General features: G+C 49.3%; 1 protein-coding gene across 10 annotated transcripts in view; it reads right to left on the minus strand.

Annotated features, from left to right (window-relative positions):
• The window catches only part of LOC123745316 (serine/threonine-protein kinase WNK1), a 340,974-nt gene that overhangs the window by 170,409 nt on the left and 156,766 nt on the right, over nt 1–13,799 (minus strand). For 2 of the 10 annotated variants that reach the window (XM_069300715.1, XM_069300709.1), the window contains exon 3: nt 9,162–9,239. The exons of the other annotated variants lie outside the window; for them this stretch is intronic. In XM_069300715.1, coding sequence (XP_069156816.1) covers nt 9,162–9,239 — 78 coding nt within the window. The remainder of the gene's footprint in view (nt 1–9,161; nt 9,240–13,799) is intronic. 10 annotated transcript variants of the gene reach the window in all.

A 13,799-nucleotide genomic window follows, 5' to 3' on the forward strand; every position in this document is an offset into this window, starting at 1 on the left:
GCCACTCCTGTTTACATCCACGCAAACTCACTCACATATATATGTCGAGCCTACGCTTGAAATAATCAAGTGATCCATATTTTATTAATTATTATTATTATTATTATTATTATTATTATTATTATCTCCCTGTCCTGCCCAGTCATCGGTTAGTCACTCCTAATTCTTCGCCTTTCTACAGAATATTAATTAAGCTTTATAAATTTCTCTTCAATACACAGCCTCGCTCCTGTGCCAGGCAAGTCCACTACGGGCTCACCATAGCCCGTGCTACTTGGAACTTTTGTTCCGAGTAGCTGAATTGAACAACAACTTTCTCTTCAATGCAATGAAGTGCAGCTCAACGCTTCCCCATTAGTAGGCCTGGTCACGGGCCTGGTCAGAGACCGGGGAGCGAGGACATTGATCCTCGGAATCAACGCAAGGTAATGACAAGGCATTATGGGCCAACTGGGCTGTTGTGGTGCTTCTTAATTCATATTTACATTAGACCTTGTCTCCACTGTTCCTCATAATCCATTTTTTTCCTATACTTTGTCCTAGACAGTTTAACAGTTTTAGAGAAGCTTTCCCGTCCTTAATACGTTTATCCATTTAGGGTCACGATTCAGTCCGTCCTCCTACGGTTGTCGAACGTCAAGGAACTGTCGTACTAAAGTGCCCTCTCCTAACCTACCAGGTGACCCAAAAGAGAAAACGGGGACAGTATGTCAATTTCACGAGCCACTTCTATTTTTCTAGCACGACGTTTTGGCTTTAGGTAAAGAATGCGTCAAAAAGCGACGCTATTAGCAGGACGGGTTGCACGATTATACGTCCAAACTGATTAATATGGAATATAAAGAGATGTAATCAAAATTTTGTGTGTGTTATAGAACTCATCCACTCAGTAATGGAGAGGCAAGCCACCTGCTACAGGATCACGTTACCTGTGAAGGGTAAGGCCAGCTTCCGTACTCCAGTTGGCCCAATCTAACTTCTCCGATAAATTCATTGATACACTGTAACTTAACCCAGCACTAGGTGCTTCCATCACCTCCGGTATTCTTATTTTCTTCGTGATGCCTGGTTCAATATAATCATATAATTTTGGCACTTTTTCTCACTACTGTGACGACTTGAAATCTCCCTGGCGGACTCTTAACTTGGTTAGTGTTTACTGGGCGGTACTGTCTTAGGGTGTTACTTCAAGCCCTCGTACAGACGGTTGAGAGTGAAGAGCACGAGCCTAGGGTGTTAGGATGGTGGTGGTACCATATGGTGCTGAAGGCGGCATGTAAACACCAGCCGCCCACCACCCAGTCTATGGTGGGTGGCCAACATTAAAGTTAGCCGAGTGACAGGTCCCGGAGGTGCCAAGTCGGCGACCCACATGGCTAATGATGTCGGCGACCTTCACCCTCCAGCTGCAGTGGGGCTGCCCACAGGCGGGACATGGCTCAACTGGCACAAGCCCCCCACCACCACTCCATATTCACACTCTCAACACCCATTTAAGATACCCCTCCATCACCACTCTACCCCCACCCCCTCTTTACCATACATCCAAACTTGCCTCAACACTCAAGGTCGTTCTTGTAGTAATTTGGACAAGCGGGACAAGCGTCTTCCCAGGAGACACACGAGGGCTGTGTGCTGACACACACAGCCACGACGGTCAAGAACACGCCCGCGGGCCAACTGGGACACAACATTGACAAGGACGCACAAACCACACCGGCGATTTTGCCTAAATCTGAGGATTTCGATTAAGTCTTATTAAAGTGAGGATAATGCTGGTATTCACTGTCACGCAGGACAGAGGGTCATACATAAGACAATAGGTCTAAACTGCAGGCGGAAGTACATATATATCATGGTTACAATCAATGTTTTATATATGGTGGGGTGAGGGAGGTAATGTAATAACCCTCTCACTGCGTAAGGTGGGCAGAAATGTATGATGCATGTGAAAGCATCGACTTGTGAGAGCTTGGTCTAACAGGCTGTTGGATCACTGTGTTCTTTAAAGGTATGGACTCCTGATATGATTACTCCCAGATCTTTTACAATGCCTTTTCATTCTATAATGTAATTTGGCTGCGTTTTAATGTGGTTTCCGTTTCTTCCACAACGGCGGAGCTTGAACTAATTAATCTTCATTAAACATCATATCATTTTCTGGCGGCCCATTGAAAGACCTGATTTACATCAGATTGGAGGTTCACTGTGTCCTCTATGTTGTCTACTCATAAAAACTCTCATGTCATCAGTAAAGGATAATACGGTACAGTGGTTTGTGTTCTTGTCTATGTTACTACTATAACTTACCATATGTACTTCCATTTGAGGAGGAGGGGCTGGAAGATATATATAAAGCACAGCAACAACATAAGTTCTGACCTACCCCCCCCCCTTCCCCCCCTTAATTGAACTTCAATACAAGTAAAAATCCTCTCAACAAAAATGGCAGTCCGGGTAAGCATTTAAGTATCGATCCATTCATCCATTATTACATCTATCCATACATCCAACAACTGCAGTAGACATTAGGCAGCCTGTGGTCAAACATGGGCCCCCCAGCCCTCCATGCAACAGTGGGGAAGTGGGGTGCAGGCAGTATAGGGAGCAGGAAGCGGGGGGGTGCAGGCAGTGGGTGGGGAAGGGGGCAGGAGCAGTGTATGGTCAACCCCCGCCGTGACGTACTTCATGAGACTTGATAATTACTAACGCGACTCAGGGTGGGAGGCTGCCCCCCAGCAGTACGCCTGCCACGCTCCCCGCGCTCAGCTTCTCAACTCGCGGACTTAATTATAATTTCGCCCGCACACACGCGTCTTCATGCACGCGTGTTCATGCACGCACGTTCATGCACGCACGTTCATGCACGCCGCATACTCACGGGCTCACATGTAAGCGCTGGCATGTCTCCACAGAGCACACGTGCATTACGTTAATTCCCAAAATTTGTAAAGGTGAAAACATGAGGTGTCGATCAATACCTCCTTGACTACGGCTGAGCTGAGAGCGATCCCATGGAGCAGGAGACAGGGGGGTGGGGGGGGAGGGGGCACAGGAGGAGGAAAGAGCAGGAGGAGAAAGACGGTGAAGACTGAGCCAGTGGAGGCAGAGGAGGTACTGATGAAAGAGACATTCACGAGGGGCAAAATATCTCAAAACTGCGCAAGGATTGATTTTGTTCATTTACTATGCGCCCCCGTACCCATCCCGTTGGCGCAAATGGAAAAGGTTACGGCGTAACTGATCAAGGGAAGGCGCAGTACGGAAAATAAGCTGGCATTAGCAAAGGAACGATACACTGAACAATAGAAATGAATTGTCAAAGACGCCAACCAAAATGTGTGTATGTTTCCAAAGACCCACTGATCAACACACCCACTGGTGACAAACCTTCCACAAAGACCCACTGATCAACACACCCACTGGTGACAAACCTTCCACAAAGACCCACTGGCCAACACACCCACTGGTGACAAACCTTCCACAAAGACCCACTGGTGACAAACCTTAAACAAAGACCCACTGGCCAACACATCCACTGGTGACAAACCTTTCCCAAAGACCCACTGGCCAATACACCCACTGGTGACAAACCTTCCACAAAGACCCACTGATCAACACACCCACTGGTGACAAACCTTCCCCCAAAGACCCACTGATCAACACACCCACTGGTGACAAACCTTCCACAAAGACCCACTGATCAACACACCCACTGGTGACAAACCTTCCACAAAGACCCACTGATCAACACACCCACTGGTGACAAACCTTTCCCAAAGACCCACTGGCCAACACACCCACTGGTGACAAACCTTCCACAAAGACCCACTGGCCAACACACCCACTGGTGACAAACCTTCCACAAAGACCCACTGGCCAACACATCCACTGGTGACAAACCTTTCCCAAAGACCCACTGGCCAATACACCCACTGGTGACAAACCTTCCCCAAAGACCCACTGATCAACACACCCACTGGTGACAAACCTTCCCCAAAGACCCACTGATCAACACACCCACTGGTGACAAACCTTCCACAAAGACCCACTGGCCAACACACCCACTGGTGACAAACCTTCCACAAAGACCCACTGGCCAACACACCCAGACCGGTGAGAAAGACGAAGGGAACAGACAAAGCCAGAAAGACAATGGTGATCCCAAAATACGCCGCCAGCGACCAAATCAAGGCCGGGGAAAGAACACAGACGCCAAGGCAGATGAAAGGAACGTGCCATAGACGGCAACAAAACTGTACTCACGCGGGATTAACCACCAGACATGGGAGCTGCATGTCTGAAGAGGGGGTGAGGGCGAGGTGCAACCAGGGGTACACACACCAGCCAGGGGGGCGAGGTGCACCCAGGGGTACACACACCAGCCTGGGGGACGAGCTACACCCAGGGGTACACACACCAGCCTGGGGGACGAGCTACACCCAGGGGTACACACACCAGCCTGGGGGACGAGCTACACCCAGGGGTACACACACCAGCCTGGGGGGTAAGGGTGTATTGGGTTCCAGACTCATTAACATCACCAGAGACCCACAAAGGCTGCCAGTTTCTTGTTTCAGCGCCTCAGTGTGGTGATCCAGAGGGAAAACGCCTGCTGCGTCCTGGGTTCTTGTCCCGGAAGGGGAGAAGCTCCAACATATCCATAACCTTTAAACACTCATTGTATTAACCAATGTATATCCTGTAACCTTTAGATATCTAATACAGCACAGCAAAACACAAAAGGAGGGGGGGGGGGGGATGGTAGGACAAAGGAACATAGAAAGTGTATTGGAAGGGCCCTAAACATCCCTTCTATTGCGTTGTGTGCGTTTTCCTCCCAGGCTAAGGGTCTCCTTCCAGCCAGAGGTGGTACTCCCTTCATATTATTTATATATATATATATATATATATATATATATATATATATATATATATATATATATATATATATATATGTCGTACCTAGTAGCCAGAACTCACTTCTCAGCCTACTATTCAAGGCCCGATTTGCCTAATAAGCCAAGTTTTCCTGAATTAATATATTTACTATAATTTTTTTCTTATGAAATGATAAAGCAACCCTTTTCTCTATGTATGAGGTCAATTTTTTTTTTATTGGAGTTAAAATTAACGTAGATATATGACCGAACCTAACCAACCCTACCTAACCTAACCTAACCTATATTTATAGATAAGGTTAGGTTAGGTAGCCAAAAAATGCTAGGTTAGGTTAGGTTAGGTAGGTTAGGTAGACGAAAAAACATTAATTCATGAAAACTTGGCTTATTAGGCAAATCGGGCCTTGAATAGTAGGCTGAGAAGTGCGTTCTGGCTATTAGGTACGACATATATATATATATATATATTCCAGGCGCCGGCGAGAAACAATAGGCAGTTCCTTTCACCCTGATGCCCCTGTTACCTAGCAGTAAATAGGTACCTGGTAGTTTCCTGGGGTGTGGTGTGGGGGGAAAAATAGTCGTAGTTAGTAACAGTTGATTGACAGTTGTGAGGCGGGTTGAAAGAGCAGAGCTCAACCCCCGCAAGCACAACTAGGCGGATACAACTAGGTGAATACACACCTAGGAAGCAGCCCGTAACAGTTGTCTAACTCCCAGGTACCTATTTACTGCTAGGTAACAGGGGCATCAAGGTGAAAGAAACTGCCCATTTTGTTTTTGCCATCACCGGGATCGAACCCGGACCCTAGGATTACGAGTTCAGAGCGCTGTCCACTCAGCCATCAGGCCCCCTGATGTGTGTATACACAGGGTTTATGTAAGCTGGGCAGAACTGCATTTGTACTTCACCTTTGTAAACGCATGTAAAAAAAAAAAATACCTCGAAACTTTAAGTAGGACAGACATAAATCTATGTACTTATGCATGGTGGTTAGATAAGCATTTTAACAGGACTACAATAATCTTTCGTGGTTGAGTGTTCAATAAATCACTGAATTGTATGTTTGACAGATCTCTAACCCTGTCCATGGAGGACAGAAGAAAATTTGTGTGTGCTGGTTACTCTTTGTAAATGAATGGCCACGTCTGTGGTAGAAAATAATATAATACAAAATATAATTTGCCGACACAATGTTGAGAGGAGGAGCCAGGCCAACCCTCCACACCTCTCCTGCCACAGTGAAGCTGCTGTAAGGAGCGGAACCGTATTAGCGGACACCTCACTCCCTCCTCGTCTGGGAAATGGAACAAAGGTCTCGAACGGGCCAAGATTCACTTAGCACATACGTGCCCACTTAAGAGAGCTGTACAGTTACAGCCCCGCTCCTGTGCCAGGTAAGTCCTATACGGGTTCACCATAGCCCGTGCTACTCGGCACTTTTTGTTCATCTTACCAACACGGTTTAGTCCGTGTTGACTGAACAGATGCGAGCGCCAGAGTGCTACGAGCCGTCATTAAATTTAACGGCAAGTTATTATTGTTATGGACGACTTCGATGCATTTTTTTTATATTAAATACGGACAGTTCCGCCATGATGTAAACAAGACGTAGCCATCTCGTAAGAGGGCTGGACGAAGATTTGTGAATACTGGTCCACGTCGTAAGTGTTGCAAGGTGGTCATGCATTTTCAAATCCAGCGAGCTAGTAATTGTGAGACTCGTCCTGAACCCTCACAGGTGCTGACACCCAGAGGGAGAGGACACGACCCGTACACTGACCAATAACCACCCGTACACCTGCACGCCGTACACCTGCACGCCGTACACCTGCACGCCGTACACCTGCACGCCGTGCACCTGCACGCCGTATACTTATCAATACACTACCAACCAACATTTGAAATTCAACAAATACAACATTAACACGAAGTTTTACCTTATAAATACAAGTTGCGAGAATATTGGTGACGTGCATGACGGGCGCTACAGTGTTGGAGACGTGCATGACGGGGCGCTACAGTGTTGGAGACGTGCATGACGGGGCGCTACAGTGTTGGAGACGTGCATGACGGGGCGCTACAGTGTTGGAGACGTGCATGACGGGGCGCTACAGTGTTGGAGACGTGCATGACGGGGCGCTACAGTGTTGGAGACGTGCATGACGGGCGCTACAGTGTTGGAGACGTGCATGACGGGGCGCTACAGTGTTGGAGACGTGCATGACGGGGCGCTACAGTGTTGGAGACGTGCATGACGGGGCGCTACAGTGTTGGAGACGTGCATGACGGGGCGCTACAGTGTTGGAGACGTGCATGACGGGGCGCTACAGTGTTGGAGACGTGCATGACGGGGCGCTACAGTGTTGGAGACGTGCATGACGGGGCGCTACAGTGTTGGAGACGTGCATGACGGGGCGCTACAGTGTTGGAGACGTGCATGACGGGGCGCTACAGTGTTGGAGACGTGCATGACGGGGCGCTACAGTGTTGGAGACGTGCATGACGGGGCGCTACAGTGTTGGAGACGTGCATGACGGGGCGCTACAGTGTTGGAGACGTGCATGACGGGGCGCTACAGTGTTGGAGACGTGCATGACGGGGCGCTACAGTGTTGGAGACGTGCATGACGGGGCGCTACAGTGTTGGAGACGTGCATGACGGGGCGCTACAGTGTTGGAGACGTGCATGACGGGGCGCTACAGTGTTGGAGACGTGCATGACGGGGCGCTACAGTGTTGGAGACGTGCATGACGGGGCGCTACAGTGTTGGAGACGTGCATGACGGGGCGCTACAGTGTTGGAGACGTGCATGACGGGGCGCTACAGTGTTGGAGACGTGCATGACGGGGCGCTACAGTGTTGGAGACGTGCATGACGGGGCGCTACAGTGTTGGAGACGTGCATGACGGGCGCTACAGTGTTGGAGACGTGCATGGCGGGGCGCTACAGTGGCGGAGACGTGCATGGCGGGGCGCTACAGTGGCGGAGACGTGCATGGCGGGGCGCTACAGTGGCGGAGACATGCATGACGGGGCGTTACAGTGGTGGAGACGTGCATGACGGGGCGCTACAGTGGTGGAGACGTGCATGACGGGGCGCTACAGTGGTACAGACGTGCATGACGGGGCGCTACAGTGGTGGAGACGTGCATGACGGGGCGCTACAGTGGTGGAGACGTGCATGACGGGGCGCTACAGTGGTACAGACGTGCATGACGGGGCGCTACAGTGGAGGAGACGTGCATGACGGGGCGCTACAGTGTTGGAGACGTGCATGACGGGCGCTAGTGTTGGAGACGTGCATGACGGGCGCTAGTGTTGGAGACGTGCATGACGGGCGCTACAGTGGCGGAGACGTGCATGACGGGCGCTACAGTGGCGGAGACGTGCATGACGGGCGCTACAGTGGCGGAGACGTGCATGACGGGGCGCTACAGTGGTACAGACGTGCATGACGGGGCGCTACAGTGGTGGAGACGTGCATGACGGGGCGCTACAGTGGTGGAGACGTGCATGACGGGGCGCTACAGTGGTGGAGACGTGCATGACGGGGCGCTACAGTGGTACAGACGTGCATGACGGGGCGCTACAGTGGTACAGACGTGCATGACGGGGCGCTACAGTGGTACAGACGTGCATGACGGGGCGCTACAGTGGTGGAGACGTGCATGACGGGGCGCTACAATGCATCAGAATACCGATGAGGTCGCAGGCAAGATGTTAAAACAATGGGACACTCTGCGCAAGAATACCAAATGCTCACTTAAGACCAAGGAAATCCTGGCAGGGAGACTGACACAGTAACGCCGCTCCAACACGCACACACACACTTTTCTACTTAATAAGCGGCAAGCATAGGCGGTGATAATTACTCTCTCATCCATAACAGAGTTCCCCAGAGGCATTCCACTCCATTCTGACTTTTTCATGTGGGTTTCGTGGTGTCTTCCTTTGATGGCGGAAGAGGCTATTCTTCTGAGAAACTCGTCGCATGCAAATTCTGAGTAAAATAGCACAACTATGCCACAATTGATGATGATCGCGCTGCTGGCTCAGTTGGTAAAAACACCGCTAGGTCTGGCCAGTACTTGGTCGGGTGAGCGTGCAGACAGCCCGATCACCCAGCAAGATCCAACAATGGGAACTAGAATATTCTTGCGGTGCTTCAATGAGCCGGGAAGCCAAGCATGTAAGCTGATGCTGGTATGCTGTTACAGTATGCTGTTACAGTATGCTGTTACAGTATGTTGCTCTCACCAGTTACATCCGTCTTCTTGGGTTCCTAAGCAATACTCGGAGGACGACTCCAACACGACCAGGCGCCAACATTCTTCCCTGGAAAATAACCTGCACATCATCATCACTTGTCTACTCAACTCTAGGCCAGGCGTGATTGACCCCAGGTCAGTCAACACAGTTCTTGCCAATGTTTGTCAGGCTCTTGCATCATGTTGTGCCTCAGTCGCAGTCCCTGAAATATTGTTATTGCCAATGGTAGTGAATGTGAGCACAAAGTCAGAGACAGCGCCCGAGGATTCACCTGAGGGAAAACTTAGCAAAAACATCCAAATCGAGGCACAAAAACAGACCAGCTTTCTCAACTGTCTCCTGAAAGTTTCCCCGAACCTAAGGAAGGAGTCGGTGTTCCACCACCGTCAATCTCAACCTAGCTGAAATTATCCCTCCCAATTCCTCACGTCCACCCAATCCACCCATTTCATGCATTTCCCTAAGGAAATGTGTAGTGGGAAGGAATGCCACAGAAGTAATACTGAATTGAAAATAGTGTAGAGTGGCGTAGGCCGTGAGGAGCGTCGGTGAGCGTGCAGCAGCGTGGCGCCCTTACATCCTCCCGCCCCCCCCCCCCCCAATAACCAAGTTTGTGCAGATTCACACTACCCGCTGACACCCTGTTTCCCTCCCCTCCGCCGCCACTTCCGCCGCCACCGCTTCCGCATCCACCTCCGACCTCCTCTCGTGTTTCTACCCGTCGCCGCCTCTCCTCTCACAATGTCCGTCCCTTTATATTCACCTTCATATTCAAATGTGCTAAAACTAAATGGTGAAGAAACATGCCGAAGAACAAATAATGGGGCGTTTCCCCTCTCCGGCTGCCAGACTGCTGCACCACTTCCCTACACAACGCTGGGAGCGGACATTCCCACACCACCACCACCGCCGCCGCTGCTGCTCCATCCAGCCTCATGCACCACCCCTCCTCTCTCACCCTCCTCCCCGCACCTCCCCTCTCTCCTCCCCTTCCACCCCTCACTTATCGCCCCACCGCCCCGTGCATGACTGCTCCCTTCCCCTAACCTCCCATAACACATCCATACAACATTAGTTTCCTCTCACCAGCTTTCTCCGGTCAAAGGATTGCACCTCACAGTTACCACAACTTTCCAGTCAACAGTCAACATGCAGTCGGCTCAAATATGTGCGTACTTACGTGCCTGTGTCTGTTCTGGCAGTTGCAGACGATGTTAGCCTTCACTAACAAACAATTTACTACACTCACGCACAACATTCCTCAGACTCATTTGTCCACACTTACCTCTCGAGTCCACACACACACAACACACACCATCCTGATCCAGTGCCTTAGTCTCCCAAGATGGTGCCGGCAGTGACCAGAACCAAGGAGATTCTGAGACAGAGAGAATGTCTCCCCGAACACAGGATTTGTTGCAGGGTTCCCTGGCTCCACACCACCATCCCAACCCATAACCTAACTTGATTCCTGGAACTAATGTCTCATAGCCTGGTTGATCGAGTAGCCTTTGAAGTACCTACTGCACCTCTACTTTGCAACGGGGCTATTTTGCATTTCATGAGACCGCGACGCATGGCAGGGAGTTATTTGTGTGTGTGTGCAGATTTGGAACCTGTCCCTCTGAAATTGTCCAAGTGTAAATTATGTAGCGCTTTCGCCAGCTCTCTGGAGAATACAGATTTAAACACTGAAAGTGGTCCCAATAATTTAGAGGTTTTGTCGAGTGGATTTGGGAAGGAAACGTGTATTAAGTGCACGAATTTACATACTATACAAGCGTGCAAATACACCTCAAATAATTCCTAATCAACCAGGCTGTTGTTCATATGTCAGGCTGCAAGCCGCCGTGTCCAACAGCCTGGTTGACCAGACAATAAATTGGGAGGCCTGACTTCGACCAAGTCGCGGGGCCCTTGATCCATGGAACCACCAAAATGGAAGACACAAGGTAGTTAAACCTTACTAACCAATATAATACAACCTGACGCCTTTCGTAGTGTTTTGTCGAGGAAAGCGCGCAAATTCTATATAAAAACTTCCATAAAACTCTTCTTGTATATAATTATAGACGTACACCATACGTCCAATTATATTATAGCACCAATTATAGACGTATAGCATTTTGGAACACCACGAAGGCGGTACAGCCACCGGGGAGGGCGGTACAGCCACCGGGGAGGGCGGTACAGCCACCGGGGAGGGCGGTACAGCCACCGGGGAAGGCGGTACAGCCACCGGGGAAGGCGGTACAGCCACCGGGGAAGGCGGTACAGCCACCGGGGAAGGCGGTACAGCCACCGGGGAAGGCGGTACAGCCACCGGGGAGGGCGGTACAGCCACCGGGGAGGGCGGTACAGCCACCGGGGAAGGCGGTACAGCTACACACATATAGAAGTCCCCCTGGGGCTCCCCCACACCCTAGAGGGTGTAGGCGAGACCCGCCGCTACACCTTATTGTGTCCCCCACACAATGACACCCCCGCTCTCCCCTCCCCCCTTTCCCCCTATTCATGGTCCACCCACCACCTCCTCTGACGACTCACCCCCCCCTTTCATGACTCACCACCTAGCACAACCACATTCTCTCCCGGCCCACTTACCCATTCCCTACATGACTCACCACTACTCCGCCCCTTCCCTACATGACTATGACTTATCCCCCCCCCCCCCTCACTGGCTATAAAGCCCTATGGCTTGGCTCATTGCATTAAAATACAGTAATGTTTTACCCATCTCCTAATCAAAAAACAAAAACAAAAAATGTAGTTGTCAATGATTAATTAAGCTCGGTTTTAATATTACACCAAAGTGTTTTTGTTTATCTGGCTACGTTGTCCAATATTAAAAGCAACTTCAGTTTTAATGATACATTTGTCTTCTCGGCTTGAACAGAACAGAATCCTACTGACTCGACACCAACAAGACACATGTATCATATTAAAAATGAAGTTATTCTCATTCTTGGGCAACATAGGTAGACAACATAAAACAATTAAGTGTGATTTTAAAACCGAGCTTAAATTACTGACTGGGAAGGGCAATCTATAAGCAACTATTATTGATGCATTCTACCTACCTGTTGTTGGTTACGGGAATCAATGTCCCTGCGGCCGTGTCTCTGACTAGGCCTCCTGGTTGATGCCTGGTCAACCAGGCTGTTACACGCCGCTCGGTCTGATATACGGACCACAGACCGGTTGATCAGGTATTCCCCCCTTGGAGGTGTTTATTAGGTTCTCTGTGAGAACACTGAGGTCGCCATAGATCAGCCGCTGGTGCCATGGAGTTATGCCTACAGAGTGACCTGTGAATACCTTGCTGTCTCGGCGGCTCCAGTGTTGAAAATAACAGAGATGTTGTACATGGATCCCTGCTGGGATGTGACAGTTGGCCTCAGAGCTACAAACCTTCATATAGCTCCTTCAGATTCGAAATTATAAACATAATCCGAACAGCGTCGTTTGCAGGCGATATGTCACACTAACGTGACTAAAGTATGTTGACCAGACCACACACTAGAAGGTGAAGGGACGACAACGTTTCGGTCCGTCCTGGACCATTCTCAAGTCGAATGAGAATGGTCCACAATCGACTTGAGAATGGTCCAGGACGGACCGAAACGTCGTCGTCCCTTCACCTTCTAGTGTGTGGTCTGGTCAACAGCGTCGTTTGGCCTCTACAGGTGGTCACGTGCACGGGGTCAATACGGTAAGGCTTCCAAGTTACTTCATGTAATACAAAATAAGTTACTACAGCGGCAACACTGTCAACTGTCAACATCAGGCAACTCAAGCACCGGGTATTTAATATTAAAAATCAATACTTTCTCCAGAAATTTTAAAGAGAAACTAGTTGGGAGAAAAACCCAAGCTGACAAGATTACAAGTAATCGCTCGCAGGGATGCTCAAGAGCGTTACACACTTTAAACTGTAGTTTTTAAAATATAGATTTACAAGTTGTATATAAAGTAAAGGAGTGAGATGAAGCACTGAGCTCCATTGGTCATCTAGGACATTTATTTAAATAATTTAAATAAATTTATTTAAATAAATTAAATAAATGCTTCAAATTTAATTTGAAGCATTTCTAGTCCATTTGAATAATAGGCTCCTCAAGCTTGACACCTTAGTTCAGCAACATTTTAAAAATGAAGAAGCAGTTCCATCATTCCAGTTAATGTTCTTGTACAAAACTTCACGTTTTGTTGCGTAAGACTGAAACCGCTAATTACCAGGCCAGAGTTAATGAGTTGCTGCTTCTGGAGAATGTGTCCTGGCGCTTGCTACTGTGTGTCCATCTCTGCGGCCACCATAAATTATTACTGGAATATTTTGGTTTTGGAATTCTGACTTTATTCTTGACCCCCAGGAAGCAGTCCGTGACAGCTGACTAACACCCAGGTACCTATTTTACTGCTAGGTAACAGGGGCATAGGGTGAAAGAAACTCTGCCCATTGTTTCTCGCCGGCACTTGGGATCGAACCCGGGACCACAGGATCACAAGTCCAGTGTGCTGTCCGCTAGGTCGACCGCCTCCCAACATACATATCTAGTAAGGGACAAGACTGATTTTATATTTGTTCGTCTAGAAAGAAAAGAAAAACTTCGTCCACAAAGGTGG

Source organism: Procambarus clarkii, chromosome 44 (genome assembly GCF_040958095.1).
Source record: "Procambarus clarkii isolate CNS0578487 chromosome 44, FALCON_Pclarkii_2.0, whole genome shotgun sequence".
Taxonomy (NCBI): Eukaryota; Metazoa; Arthropoda; class Malacostraca; order Decapoda; family Cambaridae; genus Procambarus; species Procambarus clarkii.